This window comes from Giraffa tippelskirchi, chromosome 13 (assembly GCF_054371585.1).
Source record: "Giraffa tippelskirchi isolate mGirTip1 chromosome 13, T2T-mGirTip1v1.2.pri, whole genome shotgun sequence".
Taxonomy (NCBI): domain Eukaryota; kingdom Metazoa; phylum Chordata; class Mammalia; order Artiodactyla; family Giraffidae; genus Giraffa; species Giraffa tippelskirchi.
Genome location: NC_137287.1, coordinates 100,862,280 through 100,883,525, shown reverse-complemented (window position 1 = coordinate 100,883,525; position 21,246 = coordinate 100,862,280). Strand labels below are relative to the sequence as shown.

Here is a 21,246-nt window from a genome sequence, read left to right as displayed (position 1 = left end):
CTTTTATTTATTTATTTTTTTATTTTTTTTATTTTTTATTTTGTCTCTGCTGTTAAATATGCTATCTAGGTTGGCCATAACCTTCCTTCCAAGGAGTAAGCGTCTTTTAATTTCATGGCTGCAATCACCATCAGCAGTGATTTTGGAGCCCCCAAAAATAAAGTCAGCCACTGTTTCCCCATCTATTTCCCATGAAGTGATGGGACCAGATGCCATGATCTTAGTTTTCTGAATGTTGAGCTTTAAGCCAACTTTTTCACTCTCCTCTTTCACCTTCATCAAGAGGCTCTTTAGTTCTTCTTCACTTTCTGCCATAAGGGTGGTGTCATCTGCATATCTGAGGTTATTGATATTTCTCCCGGCAATCTTGATTCCAGCTTGTGTTTCTTCCAGCCCAGCGTTTCTCATGATGTACTCTGCATATAAGTTAAATAAGCAGGGTGACAATATACAGCCTTGACGTACTCCTTTTCCTATTTGGAACCAGTCTGTTGTTCCATGTCCAGTTCTAACTGTTGCTTCCTGACCTGCATACAGGTTTCTCAAGAGACAGGTCAGATGGTCTGGTATTCCCATCTCTTTCAGAATTTTCCACAGTTTATTGTGATCCACACAGTCAAAGGCTTTGGCATAGTCAACAAAGCAGAAATAGATGTTTTTCTGGAACTCTCTTGCTTTTTCGATGATCCAGCGGATATTGGCAATTTGAGCTCTGGTTCCTCTGCCTTTTCTAAAACCAGCTTGAACATCTGGAAGCTCACGGTTCATGTATAACGGTCCCTTAATATTACTATGGAACCTTACACTTAGCAAAAGACCTTCACTCGTGTTACTTCACTTGAGCCTAGCTAAGAATAGTCCTGGAAGTTAGTCCTCATTCTACAGCTATAAACTGAGGTCCAAAGAGCCCAGACGGCTCAAGATACCCCAGCCGCAAATAGGGAGCACACGGTAGGAACTCAGACAGCAAACCGCCAGCTATTCGAAGGATGGCGTCGAACTTGAATTGGCAATCAGAATTTTGCTACAGTACATTCACAAGAGAAGATTCTAACTACCTTTCTCCTGCCGGTGCCGCGGCATTATCAGAGCGGTCCCTCGGCACTGCGTCGGACACCAACTTTCGACCAATCCGCAAACTGCTGGCACGAGGACTTCTTCGCGGCATCAATAGTGCTTCTGCGCACGTGCCATTGCCTTGAGGGCGGAGAAGCCTTTTCTTTCCTTCCCTGACTTCCGGACGCCAAAGGAAATGGCTCAGCGACGCATGCGTAGTGTCACGGCGGTAATTAGGGCAATTTCCGCGGCCGGCGTGAGGGGACCCCAGTCTCTCTGGGTTAGTGTTCCTGTCACCTCGCCTCTGTCTCCTCCGCGCCCGAGCGGGGTCGTAGGCTCTCGAGCTCCTCCCGCTTCCCATCGCCGGCTTCCCTCCGCTGCGCGACTCTCAGGTAGGCCCCGCGCGGATTCCCCTTGTTCCCCGCCGCCATGGCGCCGCTGAGGCCGGGTCCCCGGGGGAGTGCGTCCCGCCGCGAGGTGCTGGAGCGCGAGCCGGACCGTTGGCGAGCTTCCTGAGTGGCCCCTGGTAGGGACGTCGGAGTTGCAAGGGTGCCTTAAGATCACCGCCATTCTGACCCCCTCGTTTTTGTCGTGGGGAAACAGAGGCACCGAGAAAGGGCAGAGTCGGTGGCAGCCCCTATCGCCTCTGCCCTTCCTGGTTACACGTCTGGCTTCTCCTCAGACACAAGAGGCCGCCTCGGAGACCTTCCCTGACCATTCTTGGTAGTCTCTCCCAGGGTAACGTGCTTGATCTCCTTTGTTAAATTTATCACTGTATGCAGTTAACTCTGTTTCTGTTTTCCTCCGCCAAGTGTTTTATTATATCCGTGTGCACACACTCCGCCCAGGCAAGCATCCGTGACACGCCAGGCGCTGTGCTGCGGGCCAGGTGTGTTTTAGGGGAGCATCCAGACAGCTCTGGGCTGTTTGGAGCTGGCACCCTGGGAGGGGGCTGGTTGCAGACAAGTCCCGGATGGGGACCGGTGCTGTGAAGAAAAGGGGCTAGTGATGGAGGATCAGGTGTATTACCTTCGGAAGGCAGGGAAGCCTCTGAGGAGAGGAGGTGACTTTTAAAAAAAGATGCTCCAAGAGTTTCACCGGACGTCACTTACACACTGTAACCCATTTAAAGTGCACATTTTGATGAGTTTGGAACGTTTTAATACAGTCGTGTAAGCATCATCACGGTGCAGTTTAGACCATTTCCATCACCCCCCAAAAGTTCACAAGAGGAGCTCCCTTTTGAAGTGGGACCTGAAAATTCACACTGAGACAGCTGGGGATTTGGGAAGGTATCTGAGTTTCCTGGGCTTCAAGAAAAATAATGGAATGTAGACATACTAGGTCTATGAGCGCATTAATAATCTCAAAAAGCGACTCCCTCCATCGGGGGAGACCCAGTCACCCCAGGTTGCAGGAACAGCTGGTAGGAATGCTTCAAACTGGGAGGCGCTTGTTGTGTTCACAGGCAGAAAGGAAACCTTCAGAACTGGGGTGCTCAAGGAGGGAGCGAGAGACTAGGTACGCTAGAGATGAACACCTGCCTTCTGAACTTATTGTGGGTTCCCAGTGTCCTGCACAACATATGGTCCACACAGGCTGATTAATGCCCCCTGGTTGAAGAGCAGGAAGGAGCGTAAGTTTCAGGCACTGTGTGTACAGCTTCATTTCAAGTGGATCTTAGTGTCTATTTTTGTAGATGAGACAGTGTTAGTTGCTCAGTCGTGTCGACTCTTTGCAACCCCATGGAGTGTAGCCCGGCGGGCTCTTTTGTCCGTGAGATATTCCAGGCAAGAATACTTCAATGGGTTGCCATGCCCTCCTCCAGGGGATCTTCCTGACCTGTGGATTGAACCTGGTCTCTTGCATTGCAGGCAGATTCTTTACTGTTTGAGCCAGTGGGGCTAAATAATTTGCCCGAAATCATATATTTAGTTCCTGGACTTGATTGCAGAACCTTTGTCATTCCTTTGCTCACACAGTTAGCTGATGTTCCAAATACATCGCAATCATTTGAGTCAGAGGAGGTCAGCAAGTGCCACATCCTTGCACAGGGTCGCTTTTTGAGATATTAATGTGCTCATAATGTGCCCTAGTATGTCTACACTTGATTATTTTTCTTGAAGCTCAGGAAACTCAGGTATCTTCCAAAATTCCTCATAGTTTTCCCATTCTGTATTGTCATCATAAGAGATGCTACTCTTGTTATCTCATGTCACTCAGCTCCAAGGCTCCTCTGGGTAGGCAGCTGGATGTAAGAATTTACTAACAGAATTGAAAATACGACATCAATGTAAGTGAATCATCAGAGAGTTAGAATACATATACTTTCTCCTTGTAAGGAAAAAAGGAAACTTGTTTATGACCCATTATCCACTAGATACTGTATTTTCTACATAGATAATCTCATTTGATACTCAGAGCAACCCTGGAGAAGGTGTTAATATTCTCTGTATTTGCAGAATAGGGAAAATGAGGCTTGGTCAGATTAGGATCCCAGTTCTGGTGAGTGGCAGAGGCATGGTTCTAACCTAGGTGGGCCTGCTAGACTGTGGCACCCCTAAAAAACTCTTAAGTGGGGGATTCTTGCTGGGCAAATGTCCAGCACAGTGCCAAACCAGATAAAGGTAGATTACTCTTTAAAACTCCTGTGATTGCTGCCAAGATTGATTGCTTTTCTTAGTAACCTCATGCAGAAATAGTGACCTAAACCAGAGTGCAGAAATTTGTACGAGGAAAGGGAACTGTCACTAAGTGGGAACCTGGAAGAACAGAGCCTCCCGCTGGTTTCCTGTTGTCTTCCTACTGCTCAGCACTGTGTCTCAAACTGTGTAAAAATGAATTCATTTTCTAGCTAGTGACTGAAAAATACTGTGCTGTAATGTATCAATATTGGTTAATTAATTGTGACAAATGTAAGAAGGGAACTGGATGTGGGATAGATGGGAACTCCCCTGTCTTGGGAATTTTCCATTAAAAACTGTTCTAAAAATAGAAGGCTTATTGTTAAAAGGCACTCTGCTTATTGCATATTTAAATCTCTTCAAAAGAGAGAAGCCTGACATCAAGTCATTTATTTACTCTCTATATCCCTTCTATAACTTAACTGTTTCTTTTTATTGCCTCTTAGGGATGTTTATTACTTAAGAGAGGACTTGTCCTTTACTTTTTCCATTATTTTTTAGGGCCAAAATGAGTCTGTTTGGAACAACCTCGGGTTTTGGATCTGGTGGGACCAGCATGTTTGGCAGCACAACCACAGATAATCACAACCCTATGAAGGTACCACATACAGCTTCACAGGGTTTTTAGAAACAGCGCAGGCCAGAGAGTCCCATATCTGTGACAGTAAGAGAATCCCACTTGGTGTGGGAGCCTCCTTTGAGGTGAAAATGCTGAAATTTTGTTCAGCCTGCCTTCTCAAATACTGGAGCAGAGAAACTGTGTGTCCCCTGGACTGGTGCCCTGTTTCCCCTAACATTCCTAGTCACCGAAATCACGTGAGGTGTTTGTCAAAATTGCAGGTGCCCAAGGTCCAGTGCACAACTGTTGAATGAGAATTTCTCTGGGAGAGGGAGGCAGGTGATGACGATGGTTGAGCACTGTGGGGCACGAATGACCTGGTGGGCCATTGTTGGGAAATGTGGCTGCAGGCCTAGCTTTGAGATGCTGCCTGCGGTCCAGCAGTGCCAGTACTTTCACTGGCTGGGTTACATTCCCCCTTTTTATCCAAGTAAGTGAGATCTGATTCACTTAGTTCTTGGAAACAGGGACACTTCACCTTGATGTGTTGGTGAGAAAGAAAGCAATTTTGAATTAAATCGTGATTTTAACATGGACTTTTTCCACCCCAGGATATTGAAGTAACATCCTCTCCGGATGATAGCATTGGTTGTCTATCATTTAGCCCCCCAACCTTGCCGGGGAACTTTCTTATTGCAGGATCGTGGGCTAATGATGTAAGTGCTCCTTAAATGCATGTTCTCTCTGTCATGTATCTCTTTGCATGGGCAGGGCTGGGTTTTTTGTTTGTTTTTGCTCCAAGTGAAAAAGCAAAGTTACGGCTTATTCATGACCTTTTTTTAAAGAAATGAGTTTGAGAGTGTGAACCGTTCTGAATGGCAGGCATCACTTCTTGTGCCATTTTTTAAGAAAGCAAGATCATGTGCATCATTCAAAAATTTATACTCTAGTTTAGTATCTTGAAGTATATTCCCTGATCATGTGCGGTATTCATTGAGAATAAATGTTGTCCCTGATGCTCTATGTGAATTTCCCTTCCAGGCACCCTGAAAATGTTCTTTAGGCGTATGTTAAAGTTTTTCACCTTTAGCTATATTAACAGTCCTGCATCAACACTATACTTACCAAACAAGAATTGTAGTATTCAGAAAGAAAGATAAAAATTCTGATAGAAAAAAAGGCAAAGGATGTTTAGAAGCACTTCACAAAAGAAGTGCAACAAGTTTGGCTTGTTGGAGCAAACTTGAACCATTTAACCACACTCATAATCAGATAAATGCATAGTGGCTTTGCTGCTCACTTAAGTGGGGGACTTAGGCCAGTTATCTTACTTCTCTAAGCTTCATATCCTGAAATAAGATAGAGATGACAGTAAGTACACATTTTATTATGCCAGTTTGATAGGGGAAAGTGTCTGTCATGTAAATTTGTGTTTATCTGATTATGGCTGGGAGCATAGGGGTTATCATTAATTGTTGTGTCTGCATTGTTTTATTACTGTAGGTTCGATGCTGGGAAGTTCAAGATAGTGGACAGACTATTCCAAAAGCCCAGCAGATGCACACGGGGCCTGTGCTAGATGTCTGCTGGAGTGATGTAAGTTTCGTTATGTTTTTATATAACCTGAAATACAAATAGCATGTATGCGTGTACATTTTAGAAATGCTGTTTCTGAATTTAAATACGGTCATTGATTGATATTCATAATGTAGTCAGTTAACTTTTGTTATGTTAGCTTTAGTTAGTCTCTCTGACAGCTTCTTGCATAAAAAATCCATTAATTTATTGACCTGTTTCCTTGAGCAAAGTGTTAGCTGCTCAGTCCTGTCTGACTCTTTGTGCACCACCCCCCCTCAATAGATTGTAGCTCCTCAGGCTGCTCTGTCCACGGAATTCTCCAGGCAAGAATCCTGGAGCAGGTTGCCATTTTCTTGAGCAAGGGGTTAGACAGTTAAAGCTTTTGTTATATCTCTTGATGTGCCAGGAGCTTATGTTGTTTTAAAATTAGAAATTTACAGTCCCAGGAAGTAAGTCCTATGGGCATAATTAATCTTTTACCATTATTAGACTTTTGAAGTATTTCCTTTCTTTGAAATTCTTTTTCCTCCCAAATCCTGAACATTAGCATTATAAGTAAATGTGTTTGAGTTTATTCAACTCTGAGCTCTTCTTTATTTTTTTTTGAGGGGAGAAGGTGGGTGATTGGGGAATTTAATGAAGGTATACCATTTACAAAGAAGCCAACAGGGATGGTGAGGTCACGCACAGCAGGAGCCTTGGCTGTGGAGGGCCCAGCCTCCCTCCCCTCCTTCTCCCGCTGGCAGCCGAAAAGAAAAGAGTCGGGCAGATGTGCTGAGGAAGCTAAGTCTCAAGGTCCCTCCCTGGGCTCATAGAATTTTTTTTATTAGATGTAATTTGCAGCCAGTAAAATTGAACCTTTTAAGTGTATGATTCTGTGAATTTTGAGAAATGCATAGAGTTGTGGTCAAAATATAGAAGAGATCCATCAGCCCAAAGATTTCCTCTTGCCCTTTGTAGTCAGATCCTCCTCAGCCGCTGTCCCTGAAGAGCACTGGTGTGTTTTAAATTACACATAGAAAAACAGCCATTTGAGTAGATTTTTAAATACTTCTGATTTATTTTACCTGCCTTTCTTTACTGATGAGAGAACAGATCAGAATTGTAAGTTTCTTATCAAGTATGGTAAGAAATAGAATTACCTAACACCAGAATTCTGTTTGTTGCTCAAGTGTTCCTGAGTCGCCTTTTACAGAAATGTACACAGCCTATTTCCTTTCTCTGTCTCCATTAGAGTCGTGCGCCGTCTAGTGGAGGAGTCAAAATATAGACATTAAGAGTTCAATTCAGGGAGCCAAGTTCTTAGAGAGGCAGGATGCACTGTGCTGGGTGGACAGACCCAGAAAGCAAGTATGAAGTTTGGGAAGGATGCAGTGAAAGCTTCATAGAAGAGGCAAGAATTGAGCTGAATCTTAGAAGCAAAACATTTGCTTATAGCTTTAGAGAACTGTCTCCATTCCGAGTGTGGATTCAAATTTCAACTCTGTCTTCACCTTTTGGCTTTGCCACGTTACTTAATCTTTCTGAGTCTGTTATCCAGTCACTCAAAGACTAGCGTGGCACATGTGGGAAGTGGTTAAGAGACTTGCTTGAGGGAACATAGAGAAAGGCTGAGTCCAGACCTGGACCTTCTGGCTCCAGAGCCCATGCACTGACAGCCTCCTTCACCGGGGCTTATAGGAAATAGGAGCTGGCCTGGAAGAGGAAGGCATATATGGAAAGGCACAGAAGAGCCAGAGTTACCCATGAGGTATAAAAGCCCAACTTGGTGAGGGTGATTCTCCAGCAGTCCAAGGATGTGGCTCGCTGCGTGGACATAGCAGGTAGAGCTTAGAGGAGCTGATTTGGAAGCATTTAGGGATCTCATTCCTCTGCCCCAGCCTTTTGATAGACCTGGCCTCTGTCTCGGTGTGTCCACTGGGGCCTGGCATCCTGCAGCTGGTAGGGTCAGCATTTCATGAGATTGAGGGGCCAGTGTTTCACTCAGCCTCAGGACAGCGCACATAAGCATCTTTCCAAGGATTTGTGGACTTACCCTTAGAGCCTCATTAATAGAGAAGAAGGTTTTCTCTCTTCTTTCAGATGGAGAGCTGGTGACTTCAAATAAGTTTTTGCTAGGTAAGGATAATGGTAAATCTTTGAGCTGTGGAACCAGAAATGAAGTAGTAGGGGTCTGCAGATTATGGCCCAATGGCCCAATTTGGCCTATTGCTAACTTTTGTAAATAAAGTTTTCTGGAAACACAACCACACTCATTCATTTGACAGTGTGTATGGCTGCCTTCAAGGTACAGCAGCAGAATTAGGAGTTGAAACAGAGACCACTTGACCTGCAAAGCTGAACTATTTACTATATCACCCTTTAGGAAAAAGAATTGTTGATGATTGGTCTACATTTTCAACTCAGTACTTATTGTTTTTAAATTATCTGGTACTTCATAATTGACTGACCTACTCTATGAATTCTGTATGTGAATATTTTAAAACTGTAACACAGTGATTGCCAATTTTTTAAGCTATTCTGTAGTTTTTATTGGACCAATGATCATTGTAAATTAGTGTAGTTTTATTGCACGCACTTTAGAATGCTGTTAGATGTTGAACTGAACACAAGTAATAATGATTGAACATATGTGGATATAGAGCAGAAATTGTGGGGAGAAAGATACAGTATATGTGGCAAAATGTTTAAATTGGTGAACTTAGATGATGGGTTTGTGAGTATTCGTTCTACTGTTCTTGTACCTGTTGTGAAGGCTTGAAATTTATGAAAATAAGAAAAAAAATGTAAGTGGCTCCTGGTAGGTAATACACATTAAGACAGGATATAAAAGGCTATTCCTAGAGACCTGCCAGTGACCATGCCTGCCTCTGAACAGTGAGCTGGGGTCAGGGAGGGGCTTGGTTTTCATTACATAACTCTAAATGCTGTTTAAATTTTTTATTAACCTGTTTACACATTGTCTCTTAGAAAAAAATTGATAATTGAAAAGAGCTGGAAATGTGTTTTGTATATGACATTGTAGTTTGCAATACACATGCCCCCAAATGATTGGAAAAATAAAAATTGCAAAATAAAACCTGCCTCAGTATGTTCAATCTAATATCTAAATGTACATATAGAATTTTTATTTTTATTAGAATGTCAGATTTTTTTCTACTTTATTTTAGGATGGGAGCAAAGTATTTACAGCCTCATGTGATAAAACTGCCAAAATGTGGGACCTCAATAGTAACCAGGCAATACAGATTGCACAGGTAATAAATAATAATATCTTCTACAGAGATGCTGGGCAAGGCAGGGTTGTAAGGATTCTTTGTTATAGGAAAGGTGCAATTCAACTGTATCAAATCAACTAGACTTAAATATACCAGAAACCTCTTCAGCACAAAATAACACCAATTTTATGAGCACTCTCGTTTTTACTGGTGTTTCACAAGTTGTTCTATCAAGGGTCTTCCACATTTGTGTGGTTGAAGGTTGCGTCCTAAGGAGCTAGTGATGTTCAGACCTGTAAAAGGCAGTGTCCTCAGCATTCCAGCACCCGTGTGTGGCTTACCTTGTCCCAGGCTGCATTTGGTCACTTGTTCATTAAACAAATATGTATTAATTGCCAGTGATACCGCAGGCACTGTCCTTGGAGTAGAGACACCGCAGTGAGTGAGAGGCACCCTTCCCTGTGTCAGGAGCTTTTACAGCCTGCTGGAGGATGGCAGGCAGGTTCTTGTGGGAAGACTGCTTAAGAAAAGTGGAAACGATGAAGAGGAGAGAGCCTAGAACCAGAGGGTCAGGCCTGGTGGGGAAGAGCCTCTTGACACTGAGACATTTTCAGGAAGGTGTCAAATACCCTGAGACGGCAGTACCGTGTGCTACAGCACCTCTTCGATCTCTAATGTTTGTCTTCTCAGTGACACAACTGTGGTGGAGTTCTTCCCTGTGAGTTTTTTCTGAGTACCTCCCCCTTCACTCTCATACTAGTTAATTATGGTTCAAATCAAATTAAATTCTGTTGGTATGGAAGGTAGGTACATGCTCTTAATGTTACACAGAATATTTTGGTCATGGGGAAGGACTAAACTATCCTTTGGTTTTTGTTGAGTATGACCTCAATATTTAAGATTCCTGCTCTTTGAATTTCCAGAACCAAAGCTGTGTGGCATGTTATGTTACACTTACCTTGATCTGTTTTGGTTTTGTCTTGAAAGCACGATGCTCCTGTCAAAACAATACATTGGATCAAAGCACCAAACTACAGCTGTGTGATGACTGGGAGCTGGGATAAGACTTTGAAGGTATACTATATAGGCAAGGGACTTCCTGGCCTGACCAAGGTGGACATTATTCTTATACTATCTGGATGTTAGCTCTGAATGGTTGGGCACTTTTTTTTTTTTTTTTTTTTGTCTTTCAGTTTTGGGATACACGATCATCAAATCCTATGATGGTGTTACAGCTCCCTGAAAGATGTTATTGTGCTGACGTGGTAAGGAATTTCTTCTTACTTTATGATATCTTACAATCAGAGGACAACGTAAAAACCCTTCAGACTTTAATAATAGATGTGGGATCTAATTTGGATTGCCTCAGTTGTCTTAAACCTAGATTTTTATACTGCATATGTTCCAGAACTACAGAAAACTGGATGTCACACTTTTTTAGTCACTTGTTATATGAACATATTTTGCCACAGGCCATGCTGGCACCGGTATGATGTGTACTGTACAAAAACTGGCAATAACTTTGTGATGTGGGACTAGATCTTTGGTGACTGTCTCTGAGTGGGATAGAAGCTGAAGAACTTTCTCTGTTGGTGTAGCAGTAAGTCTTAAGAGTGTACTAACTGCCGCATAATTCCACTTTCAGGAATTTATCATGAGAAAAGTAGAGATGCAAATGTTCTTTGTTCTGTATAATTGGAAATGACCCAGTGGGCCAACTAGACAGACATGGTTAAGTGAACTCTGCGGTCACTTGATTTGAGGGACTGTTACTTAGATGGCCACCACTAGTGTTCTCAGGAAAATGTGTGGAGTGGTGCTCACTGAACATGCTTTAGTAAAGGAATTATATAGAATTATAGAATTATATAGAAACATACATATACACACGTGTATAAAAAAACGCTTAAAAAAAGGACAAGGGAAAATATACCATAATGCTGACAACTCTTATCATTTGAAGGGGGTGGTAGACAAACGATTTTCATTTCTTCTCTATTCCTCAGTATATGTTCTAAATAAATATTTCATAATATTTCATAGTTTTAAAAAATGAGTCTTTTAAAAAGGTATGTTCTGTTTTCAATTATGATTTCTCTAGGTTACCTTGAAGCATGTAAATACCATTGGATTGTTAAGCTTAAAAAAAATTCAGTTATTTTTGCAACTCTGAAAAAATTGATAGAATATTTTGGTATACAAAAGATTTTACCCCGCTTTAAGTAGGTCTCTGCTGTCCTCTTTTTCCTAGATATATCCTATGGCTGTGGTGGCAACTGCAGAGAGGGGCCTGATTGTGTATCAGTTAGAGAATCAGCCTTCTGAATTCAGGAGGATAGAATCTCCACTGAAGCATCAGGTGAGTCACGCATCAGATCAGGAAGCTTGTATTTAGCATCTATCATAGGGAGTAAGTGCCTGCATGTGGAAATTGTTGTACTGTTGGATATTAAAAGGAGGTGAATTTAAGGATATAAACACAGTATTAGTGGGTAAATACCATCCTTGGCAGACATCCCCTGGGTAGCAGAATGCTGCTGAATGGATACACACCACAGTGAATTGGTTCCATCATGAGTCCGTAGCTTCTGCCTTCAGCTCGGTCTCCACATGCCACAGATTCTTAGATCTTCTTCACCCTCTTCTGATCCCTCCCTCCTTTGGCCTTTGTCTCTGCAGATCAGATCAGCCTCTACTCCTAGAACACAGAAGCTGATAATTGGAAACTTCCTCATCTTACTCCTGCTGAACCTAGAACTCTGGCTATACCTGCCTCTTCCCTGCCTTTTCCCACCTGTTGAGGGGTGGTCCACGCTCTCCAGTGGCCAGTTTTGGTTGGGCTCTGCGCCCTCCCACCTCAGGAGCCTCAGCCTGTCAGCCACCCACCTCCCTCCTGTATCTCATCTTCCCCCCTCTGCACCCCCCAACTTTTTGTTCTTTGGCATAAGACAGACTCAAGTCTAATCCTGGGAAACAAACCTCTTCTGATCCCCACATCCTCAGCCAGCTAGGTACCTTTTCCCCTTGTAAGTCAAGTGTCATAAATGAGCTTTCCTGGTTCCCCTACCTCCTACTCATTTCTCATCCACTCCTTTGAGACTTCTGCCCGTTACTCCACCAAAATTGTTTCTGGCATGGCCACTGATGGCTTCCTAGTCAGTAACTCCAGTGGATACTCATCACCCTCATCTTACCACAACCATGGCACTCACCGATACTCTTACTATATGTTCTTAAGATTTTGTCCTTGGGCTCTATAATGCCAGTCTCTTACCTCCTGCCTCTGCTTGCTGCTTTGTCTTCCTTGCTGTATCTTGAGGTTCCCCAGGCTTCTGCCCTGGGCCACTGCCTTCTGAACCTCAGCACAGTCCCTTGTGCTGTTCATGACTATTGGTTAGGGGTGCATGGTGGGCTGGAGTCTTGGATCCCTAGCTACCTACCCTCTGTGCTCCTGACAAGGGCACCCGCAGGCTGACAACTCCTATGCTTCCCCGCTCCCCACCCCCACCGCCGGTATCTCAGCCCAATAGCATCCCATACCAGGCCCAGGGCCTCCCCACTGCCCCCAGCCTGCTCCTACCCATATGCTCTGCATCTCACTAGGTGGGGCCTCCACCTTTAGCTGTCTAGGCCAGAAATCAGGAGTTGCCCTTTACTCACTGTCCTTCGTTTTCTCTCCCCCATCTCAACCATCACGCTCACTTGCACCCTGTGTGTGGTTTCGAATCTGACCATTTCTCTCCTTCCAACTCTAACACAGCTCTTGACAACAGGAGTGTGGACCTGTGCGTCTCTGCCTCCGGAGACTGGGCCGTGGGCTGTTTGTTTGGGATCTTCTGTGGAGTCCAGAAGACCCTCCTCTGGGCCCTCAGGCTCAGCGTTGGATCAAGTGCAGTGTCTAGCGTTTGCATAGCTTACTCATGGTTTAGGAAGTTCTGGCCGCACCCACTGTATGCTCGACCCTTGTTCCCACATCCTCCCCTAGCCAGCACTACTTCCCTTTTCCATCTGGGGACGCAGAGACCCTGGGACACTGGGTGACTTCCTAGAGAGCACTCGCTTAGTCAGTGATGTGCTGCAAATCAAAGTGACGTGTCCTCCCAACCCACCAGGGGGTCAGTGCGGGAATAGGAGCTGGTGGGGCTGAGGGGTGCATGCCCTGCTGCAGTGACAGCGAGGCCTGCAGGGCGGCAGAGGAGCAGCAGCACCTGGACGGAAGCACGTGATCTGTGGTTTATTCATAAAATCATGTGGCTGAATAAAAAATGAATGCCTACTGGAGGAATGGAAAAATCTTCTTTATCGTGTTTGAGAAATACGTTTCTGGTTCTTTCAAAACCCAAAAATGGAGTAAAAGTTGTTTATTTTCACGTTATTTATGGGATGTTATACTTCACATGATGATGATATACTTTTTCTCCCCAACTATAGCATCGATGTGTGGCTATTTTTAAAGACAAACAGAACAAGCCGACAGGTTTTGCCCTGGGAAGCATCGAGGGGAGAGTTGCTATCCACTACATCAACCCCCCAAATCCGTAAGTGAGGCCTGGTCAGCTTGCAGATGTTCATGTGAGACATTTTGTTTTGAAGGAAAACCAAGTTGGGCCTTTGTTTTTCAGTGCCAAGGATAACTTCACCTTTAAATGTCATCGATCTAACGGGACCAACACTTCAGCTCCTCAGGACATCTATGCGGTGCGTTTTTAGAAACGTTAATCCTGAGAATGTGTCTAGAAACTAGACTTGGCGGTGGATAGCTGAGTCATTACGGGATCAGAAAAGATCACTGTCATTGTGTGTGTTCATGTGCAGGGATAAATGGCTTACGTGGGAGGTTTCGGTTTTCTGTTTTTATGAACATGTTGACTCTCTTCATTCTCTCTGTTTCTGAAATGCAAGCTTAGGAGTTTTGGGGAGCAACTTCCACCTGTATGAGTGCTGGTAGACGGTACGCCTAGCTAAAACTGAGAAATTGCTATTTGCTGAAAAAGAAAAGGCATTTTCCTGAGGTTTGCTCCTTGGTGCCACTAGCTTACATACTTATTAACTTTTGTTGACTTGTATTTTTAACGAGAGACAAGATTCAGTCCTGGGCTGTCAGTTGGTTCAGGAAGCAGGGCTGGTTTCTGATGTGATCAGCAGGCCATCAGCTCTAATGAAATTATGTTGTTCAATTTATGTTCTCATTGAACCAGGAAGTCTGCGTTGTCAAAAACCTGGTTTCTCCTCCCTTCTCTGCTCCTCATTGTATGTATCCATCCTTTGTAGGTTAATGGAATTGCGTTCCATCCTGTCCATGGCACCCTTGCCACTGTGGGATCTGATGGTAGATTCAGCTTTTGGGACAAAGATGCCAGAACAAAACTAAAGACTTCAGAACAGTTAGATCAGCCGATATCAGCCTGCTGCTTCAATCACAATGGAAACATATTTGCGTATGCTTCCAGCTACGACTGGTCAAAGGTGAGAATCCCCAGGCCTACACTGGCGCCATCTGGCAGCAGAGCCAGGCTCTGGTGTACGAAGGCCTGAGCTTAGTCGTGAGGCCTCTCCAGATGTGCTGTGTATCTTGCACGTGGCCTGTCACCATCACCTCACTGCAGCAGGAAGCAGCAGGGCCTCCCTCTGAGCCTTTCCCTGAGAACATGCCCACGTGAGGTGCTTGATCAGCGTAAACCCAGCAGCCGACACTCTGGGGCATCTGAGTCATTCAGAGATGTCGGAGGTTGTTGGGCGAGAGTGACGAGGGCTCAGCAAGGCGCCCGGCCTTCACCAGAGGCATAGGCTTTTTGTTTGTTCACTGTTTGGGGAGGGAAGTTACAGACTGATGGGGTCCTGGTTGTGTTTGAGTCATCCCAGTGCCGTGGTAAAAGAACTGACCCGAGCACTCAGGTTTCAGCTTTCAGCCACAGTCTCACCTCCACACGTGTCTGTCTTCACTCGTCCTGCCCCCCTCCCCTCCCATCCCCAACATACTTAACTCCATTCTTCTCTGCTTCTTGTTATTCCATCTTCTCTTCCAGTCCCCTGTCTCCTTCCGCGGTCTGTAAGCACACACTTCAGCTGTTCTAAAATAAGCGTTAAGAATCCCAGTGTCCCCTTCTTGTTAAGCTCGTCCAGAGCGGTAACCACCTGCCCTCTTGTTCCCCCACCTCTGTCTCCTCCTCAGTTTCCTGGAGCAGCAGTTGGGATCTCACTGCCTTTGTCCTTGTCCAGTGCAGAAGCTGCTTATTTTCTGTGTTGGGCACTGGGAGCCACCCCTTCCTCTTCCATTCACAAAGCCTTCTCCCTGGTCTCTGATATTTGGGTGTCAGTTGTATTCCTACTCCTGACTGCTCACCATCTCTGGTGGCTTCTGCTCTTCTTCCCAACTCTTGCATGCAGACCTTTTTCCATGGTTCTCCTTCAGGTTCCTTGGGGCACATCTGCATTCATGAAGCACCTCCAGCATAAGCTAGTGTCTTGTGTCTAACCTGCCTCCTGACCTTGTGCCCCAGTTCTCCCTGTGTCCCCATCCCAGTGGGGTGTCTGCACCTGGGTACCCCCTGAGCACCTTAACCTAGGACATAAAAATCGGGTGGATTTTCCGACCTGTCTCCTTTTATCCCCCAGGCTTGCTGCTTCTCCTGTTTTCCTCTTTACTTACATACCACCTGGTCAGTGGGGCAGAAGTCTTGAAATCGCCTTTGATTCTGTCTCTCTCTCAGAAGAGCTGGGCAGTCACTGAGCTGCACCCACTTCACCTGTGTGGCACATCTTGCCCAGTCAGCACACTGTTGTGTGCCTGCTCTGGCCTGTGGGAGGTGCACCCTCTCTGAGCCTTTGCTTCTGTGAGCCGTGCAGCTGCCCCTCCCCCACCTCCCCCCTTTTTAAGCAACTTCACTGAGTTGTAATGGAAATGCAGTAAATTGCACATAACATATGTAAAAAGTATACTTTGATCAGTTTCAGTATCTTTACATACCCAGGAAACCATCACCACAGTCAAGATTAACAAAGTTATCTCCCAAAAGGTTGTGTGTTATTGTAATCCTTTCTTTCACACACACATTGATTTCCTTTCTGTTGTTATGGATGAATTTGTGTTTTCTAGAATTCTATACAGATGGAGTCATACACTAGGTATGCTTTTTTGCTGTTGAATATGTCACTAGTTTGTTCCTTTTTACGACTGAGTGGTATCCCGTGGTCTGGGATCACTGTTTATACATTCATCTGTGGAAGCCATAGCCTCGGTTTTACAAAGAGTGTGCTGTTTTTGGTTCTGCCTGTCTGGGGTTGGAGCCAGCTTCTGGCCTGAGGCCCCAGTGTTCCCATGGGCCTCTGATGGAACTCGTCTTCTTTACCTGCTAGACCTGCAGCCACATCAAAACTCCATGTTTTACTCACATAACACTCAGGGCTCTGTTTTCAAGCCTTGAAAAAATTGTTGTAAATTGAAAGAAGTATACAACCAAAGCTCATTGATTTGAGCACTACTCAGAGATGGAAATGGCAACCCACTCCAGTGTTCTTGCCTGGAGAATCCCAGGGACGGGGGAGTCTGGTGGGCTGCCGTCTATGGGGTCGCACAGAGTCGGACACGACTGATGCGACTTAGCAGCAGCAGAATCCCTTAATCTGAACAGTTAATGTTAACTTACAGTTGAATACTTAATTATAATCTTTTAATTTAAAAAAAAGTTATTTTAGGAGTTTTCCATTGTTCTCAGTTGAAGGACAGTATCTGTGGTATGGAGTCATGGTTTCCTGATTAATATTAGCTTGCTGCTTTACCATAACCAATAAGAAAAGCTATACTTTGTATATTATGAGAATGATTGGTCATTGGTTGAGCAGAATTTCTAGAACCATCTCGGCATAACTGTCAAGGAATGAGAATAAAGCGTGCCTTTGCAGAGCAGGTGGCAGGGTACACCCAAGGCCCTTCCCACCTCCGTGTTCCAGGCCTTTTGGTTACCGTGGGTTTCCACTCCACTGTCTTGTCCACCTACTCTGCTCTCTTCCTGTCCTGTCACTCACTGTCATTGTCACTTACAGCCTTTGTGGCTGCCATTCCTTTTTCCCTTTGTTGCTCATAGCCTGGCCTGAACTAGGTGTTTCCAGCTCCCCCAGTGTCACGTAGCCCCCCTCCCTCCCTGGCAGATCCACCAACATCTGCACGTCACGTCCCTCGGCGCCTGGGACGGCACGTCTGCTCCTTCTGACGTCACAGACCAGGTGTCTCCTGTGCTGAGAAACCTGCAGCTCATTCTCCACCACCCTCCCCTCCCCAGGCTGTGCTGTCTGGGGAGTGGTCTCAGCAGTAAACCAGTGGTTGGAAGGTTGACAGGAGTCTCACTGCTAAAGAGAGAAATACGTAGCCCCCAAGGGGACATGGCAAGTCCCACATCTTTAACCTTTTCTCTGGGGAGAAGTTTTTGTTTAAGATTTGACTTTTATTTCTATCCATTTACCTCTTTCACTCCTAAGAGATTATGCTTCATGCACAGGGCATAGGACTTGGCATGTTAAAAGTGCCCACAAAATGCTAACCTGATGTTTCATCAGTTTTTAAGATACTGTTTTTTTCCCCTTTAGGGACATGAATTTTATAATCCCCAAAAGAAAAATTACATTTTCCTGCGTAACGCAGCCGAAGAGCTAAAACCCAGGAATAAGAAGTAGTGGCTGGAGACCTGTAGGTTGTCCGGAGTTTTCTCTCCATTCTGCCTCGTCTCTGTATGAATTTGGGTCCCAGCTTTCAGCAGGTTGTCAGCCCTGGACATGGATTTCAACCTCTGGAGAAAACGACGTCATTCTTCAGCAGGCAGGAGCCGGGCGGCCGCAGTGACTGTTCATCTCCGTTCCTTTACTGGTACAGGTTTCGTCTGTACCTCTAAGGAGATTCAAATCATTATAGACGTCCTTAGAGTCACATGGGTGCCTGCCAGGGATTTGCAGTGCTTCATCCCGCAGTGTATGTATTAGAGAACATTGGGAAACATTTGGCAAGCCTGTACTGTATTTTGTAATAAACATTTTGAAGATTGTCTCCTAAGCTCCCTTTGTCCGACTCTCCTCTCACCCACCCATGAGCTCTGATGGTTGTCCTGCTTAGCTTCCTCGTTGGGTTTTGGTCTGTGATTGCAGATGCCCTGTCGGAAATGAGAGATTTCGCCCCTCAGGAGAGACAGTCCTGAGCTGGGGTTGTCTCTGCCCGGTGGTATGTCCAGCAGCAGCCTCTCCAAGCATTGCTGGACAGAGTTTGGATGTGCTTTTGTTTTGCTTTCCTCATTCCCATCTTTGACATTTCAGTGCTTTTCATCTCTGCTGGGTGTCCTGGTGACTGGAACATGGTTCTTCCTGTTTTGAGGGACAGCCCTTTGTGGACAGAGCCCAAGTGGGTGATGCCTTTGTGGACTCCCAAGTTAGAACCCAAGTCTGCTGCATGGGAAGTGCTCTGGGCTCGTGCCCCCAGTAGCCATAGTTTTGGAGTGTTTTTTTTAGTTCATGTAATAAAATTCATGATTGGTAAGTATCAGAAATGAGAGTCTATTGTGTTTTTACCCTGCGAACCCAAATGCTTCTGCTTTACTCTTTGGGGCTGGTTGTAAATTAACTTGCTCAGTGTGGAAGTCAGGTATTGTAATACTGTAAGACATGTTTGCCTACTCCTAAAAGACAAAATAAAGTTTTCTACTGAAAGACATAACCTGCACTCAGTGGTTTAAGTTCTTCGCTCATCAAATCATAGATGAATTCAAACCATTAACTCTGGCTCTTTTGGTCTGAAAAGTTTTGTTGTTTTGTTTTGGCTGGTGGTTGCTTTCTTTTGGCTTTTTTAATTTTTTGAGAGAGAAAGGCAGGTGCACTAGAAAGGTCTTAGTTTTCAAGTTAACTGTTTACAGCTAATTTTTTCCTTTCCTTTATGAATCAGCCCTGTAGCCCTGTCATCTGTATGTATGTGCAGATGTGGCTATGAAGAGAGCCAGGCTTCTAGCCAAGCTTGATTGTCTCAATAGTCCACGTTCGTTGGAGATGAGAAGAAGCGTATCACTTTTAGTTCAGCCAGAGTTTCACTGTTCTTTTTTTTACAAGCTAGTGACTGGCTATGGTTGAAAGTGACCATAGAATAGTACATCTTAAGTCATGAACCTTTTAGAGTGTTTTTTTCTAACTGTCAGGTTTAAAACATTTAAGTCCCTGGTTGGACTTATGGTTGCCAGAAACCAGGAGTAAGTAAGGGCCCCAGGATGTGAGTCCTGGAGATGGGTTCAGTCCTCTGTCGGCCTAGAACCTGAAACATAAAAGTGAACCTGTAAATAAACTTCATAAGATACTCGTTTTCATGTTTTGTAAAAGGTGTGTGGGGTCTGAGGAACTCTCCATCTTTGACATCCTCATAGGCAACAGTACTGTGTGTTGCATACAGCAGGTGCCTGGTTGCTCAGTTGAGTCCATCTGCAACCCCATGGATTATAGCCCACCAGGCTGCTCTGTCTGTGGAATTTCCCAGACAAGAATACTGGAGTGGGTGGCTATTTCCTTCTCCAGGGGATCTTCCCAACCCAGAGGTTGAACCTGCGTTGACAGGTGGATTCTTTACCACTGAGCCACCTGGGAAGCCACAGGTGCTCAATAGGTGTTCATAAATTTGATGGCATCATCTAGTTTGGGAAGACCCAAGTATAATCTTCACTCCACTTTAATTAGTGTCAAGTCATTCTGCCATTAAAAATTTATACCCATTTTAAGATGGAGTTGCTTCCACTGAAGGTGGAGTATGTAAACCTCATGGAGAAGACAAGTTTAGTCGTTCATTTTTTTTCCCCAACACTTTTTAATGAAAAATTTCAAACATACGAAGCAGTTGGGAGTTTTATAGTGACCATTCATCTACACCTAGATGCTACAGTCAACACTTCGCTACCATTCCTTTTTTTTCTTCTAAATCGATTCACTTATTGAAAACATTTGCTCCTCAAAAATAAATTTGTCATTGACATAAACTTAGAGAAAAAAATTTCAATACTACATGGAAAACTAGTATCTGTTACCCAAAGTAGAAAGTAACCATAAAAAACACAGTGAAAATCCTACAAAGGTGACTATTCTATGTGTTCTGGGCTACCTAGAGAGATGGAGGGATTTTTTTTTTTTAACTCGAAATTTTAGTTTCCTTTAAAGGAAAGGCTCAGTAAGAAATGAACCTTGAATGCATATAGGAACATCTAAGCCAGCATTTTCCAATTAAATCATGACCCCTCGTAGGTGGTACAATTACAACGAATTATAGTGTCAAGTGAAGTCACAGAAAGAACCTATTCCAGTGTGGCTTAATGGTAAATATTGTTTTGCATGTTGTGCTACCATTACATGTTTAATAATGTACCGGATTGGGGTTTCTTTTTCTGTCCCTCTTTTTACATGGTTTAGGGCAGTGGTCCCCAACTTTTTTGGCATGAGGGACCAGTTTTGTGGAAGAAAATTTTTCCACAGACCAGGGGGTGAAGGGCATGGTTTCAGGATGATTTGAACACATTACATTTCTTGTGCACGTTATTATTATTACATCAGCTCCACTTCAGATTGTCAGTCATTAGAACGCAGGTGTTGGGGACTTTTGGGTGAAGTCTTAAGGTTCAATAACCTCAAGTAGCATTTATTGCATGAAAGTGAAGTAGCTCAGTCGTGTCCGACTCTTTGCAACTCCATGGACTGTAGCCTACCAGGCTCCTCCGTCCATGGGATTTTCCAGGCAAGAGTACTGGAGTGGGTTGCCATTTCCTTCTCCAGAGGATCTTCCTGACCCAGGGGTCGAACCCAGGTCTCCTGCTTTATAGGCAGATGCTTTTACCGTCTGAGCCACCAGGGAAGTTTATTGCGTGAGCACCAGCCTTAACTGTGTGCTTGCATTCTCCCCAGATGGAAGAGGTAATTACATTGATTTCAAGATGACATCTGAAATGCCTGTATGATGTAGTTAAGAACATGCACTCAGAGTTGGACTGCCTGCCTCCATGTGCCGGCTGTCAAGTGATGACCAACTCTGAGACCTTAAGCATGTGACTTAAACTTCTGTGAGCTTCAGTGACCTCATCTAAAACGGGAGACATTGAAAGTAGCTGCCACAAATGGTCAGTGTGAGTATTCAAAGAGCTGATGG

General features: G+C 44.5%; 1 protein-coding gene across 8 annotated transcripts; it reads left to right on the top strand.

Annotated features, from left to right (window-relative positions):
* Positions 1 to 1,231: 1,231 nt before the first annotated feature.
* RAE1 (ribonucleic acid export 1) lies at positions 1,232 to 18,132 on the top strand. 8 transcript variants are annotated; one of them, XM_081559335.1, is made up of 13 exons: positions 1,232 to 1,285; positions 1,869 to 1,945; positions 4,242 to 4,338; positions 4,911 to 5,015; positions 5,803 to 5,895; positions 9,048 to 9,134; positions 10,083 to 10,169; positions 10,289 to 10,360; positions 11,347 to 11,454; positions 13,527 to 13,633; positions 13,718 to 13,793; positions 14,367 to 14,561; positions 17,679 to 18,132. In XM_081559335.1, exons 1-13 carry the CDS (start codon positions 1,253 to 1,255, stop codon positions 17,763 to 17,765), a joined length of 1,224 nt encoding a protein of 407 aa, XP_081415461.1. In that variant the 5' UTR covers positions 1,232 to 1,252; the 3' UTR covers positions 17,766 to 18,132. The 8 variants fall into 8 exon arrangements, with proteins under 8 accessions (XP_081415461.1, XP_081415465.1, XP_081415463.1 ...); XM_081559339.1 differs by having other exon boundaries at positions 1,280 to 1,448; XM_081559336.1 differs by lacking the exon at positions 1,232 to 1,285 and adding an exon at positions 1,546 to 1,582.
* The last annotated feature ends 3,114 nt before the right edge of the window (positions 18,133 to 21,246 follow it).

What these genes read in the sequence shown, in the direction of transcription:
- RAE1 (XM_081559335.1), top strand. Translation starts at nt 1,253, where the DNA reads ATGGCTCAGCGACGCATGCGTAGTGTCACGGCG. An exon ending in CAGGATCGTGGGCTAATGAT is followed by an intron (nt 5,016 to 5,802) that starts GTAAGTGCTCCT and finishes TTATTACTGTAG; the next exon opens with GTTCGATGCTGGGAAGTTCA. An exon ending in TACATCAACCCCCCAAATCC is followed by an intron (nt 13,634 to 13,717) that starts GTAAGTGAGGCC and finishes TTTGTTTTTCAG; the next exon opens with TGCCAAGGATAACTTCACCT.